Below are 1,735 nucleotides of genomic sequence, written 5' to 3' on the forward strand. Positions count from 1 at the left end.
GGTCCTGGTGTCTGTAGATCACCTCAGCAGAGCTTGTTTGATCCACTGACAGGCTCAGAGTGTTATTCTAAGTGTGTGACAGCATCATGGAAAGGATCCCTACAGAGAGAGACCTGGAAGATCCTTTTGGTTTAACCACAAACAGCACACACACCAGACTACATTCACTAAAACAGGGATTTTAGAGCTGCTGCTCCATCAGTCAGTGTGTGTGTGATGTTGTGAGTTACACAGATATTATGTTGGATCTGAACTGAGCCTTTAAAGTCACTCAGTAACACAAACACACAGACCACCTGATGGAGGCAGCAGCAGAGCAGCAGCTCTAAAATCCCTGTTTTAGTGAATGTAGTCTGGTGTGTGTGCAGAGAGCCGGTCTCTCTCTGCAGGGATCCTTTCCAGACATCAACATGTTCTTCATCGTGGCAGCAGTTGTCCCACTTACTTTCTCTTCCTCCAGGTGTCACATGACCCTCCTCAGGTGACCCCTGTTGTTCTTGCTCCCCACCAGCTGACATTAACCGTGGCTGCTCCCTGCGGGCAGACCTGCACCGCGACAGTCTCCAACATCACTGTGTTAATGTGACTTTCCTCCCCCTCCTCCCCCTCCTCCCCCCTCCTCCCCCCTCCAGGAGCCGAACCCTGAGGACCCGTTGAACAAGGAGGCAGCAGAAGTCCTCCAGACGAACCGACGGCTGTTCGAGCAGAACGTCCATCGCTCCCTGAGGGGCGGATACGTGGGCGCCACCTACTTCGAGAGGTGTCTTAAATAACTCGGCGTCCCATGATCCTCCAGACTCCCCCACCCCTCCCTCTGCACTCCTCCCTCCCTCTGCCTTACCCTTCCTCCTCCTCCTCCTCCTCTTCCTCCTCAGTCCTGCTCGACAGCAGAAGCAGGAGCTGCGGCGACAGGAAGCAGCACGCCAGGATACGCTTTTCTGTTTTAAAATGAACGACGAAGACGACGAACACCCCCCCCCCCCCCCCCCCCCTTCATCCTCCCCTCCTCCTCCCCCTCCCCCCCCCCCTATATTTCTCTGTTTTACTTCCAAGACGCAGCATTCAACAGTTTACACGCCACCGGGGGACGCCGACACACAGCACACCTGGAACTGGACTCGAAAAGAGGGGGGTGATGATGGGGGGGGCAGTGAATGTTGGTCAGACGAGTCGTTGATGTTCGGAGAACGCCACGACGCTGATGATGATGATGATGATGATGATGATACTCACATGATTTTCTTTTTAGTTTGTGTGGCGAAGACCCCTGCGTCCGACAGGTGGTCAGCAGGACACGCCCCCCCCTCGCCGCCGTTTGTTTGATCATTAAAGTGGCAGCAAACTGCAAACTCATAAACGGCGCTCTCGACAAACGGGTCACCCGGGGCCTCTGCGGCCATCTGGCTGGTTGCCTGGCAACCTGACGGCGGCCACAGCAATTGTTGCCTGGCAACCAGGAAATCACCACAGCTGGCCGTTGTCCGTCAGGAAACGCGTAAAAACCACAAATCACCGCTGCGTTCTTTAGCTAGCAGGGACTCCACCGCGGGGGGAGGGGCCTGTGGGGCAAACGTGTCACAGGTGACGTCACAGGTGAGGAGGCTGCAGAGCTAAAGACACGCTGATGGTTTAGTTTGTTTCACAAGTTTGGAGTTTGCTGCTACACACACACACACACACACACACACACACACACACACACACACACAGTCTAAGTGTCAGGGGGCGGAGCGTC

At 55.1% G+C, this 1,735-nt stretch overlaps 1 protein-coding gene across 1 annotated transcript in view; it reads left to right on the top strand.

Annotated features, from left to right (window-relative positions):
- The window catches only part of ube2m (ubiquitin conjugating enzyme E2 M), a 12,309-nt gene extending 10,574 nt beyond the window's left edge, over positions 1–1,735 (top strand). Inside the window, exon 6 of the mRNA XM_070847290.1 lies at positions 633–1,735. Coding sequence (XP_070703391.1) covers positions 633–773 — 141 coding nt within the window. The 3' untranslated portion in view covers positions 774–1,735. The remainder of the gene's footprint in view (positions 1–632) is intronic.

This window comes from Pempheris klunzingeri, chromosome 17, assembly GCF_042242105.1.
Source record: "Pempheris klunzingeri isolate RE-2024b chromosome 17, fPemKlu1.hap1, whole genome shotgun sequence".
Lineage (NCBI taxonomy): Eukaryota > Metazoa > Chordata > Actinopteri > Acropomatiformes > Pempheridae > Pempheris > Pempheris klunzingeri.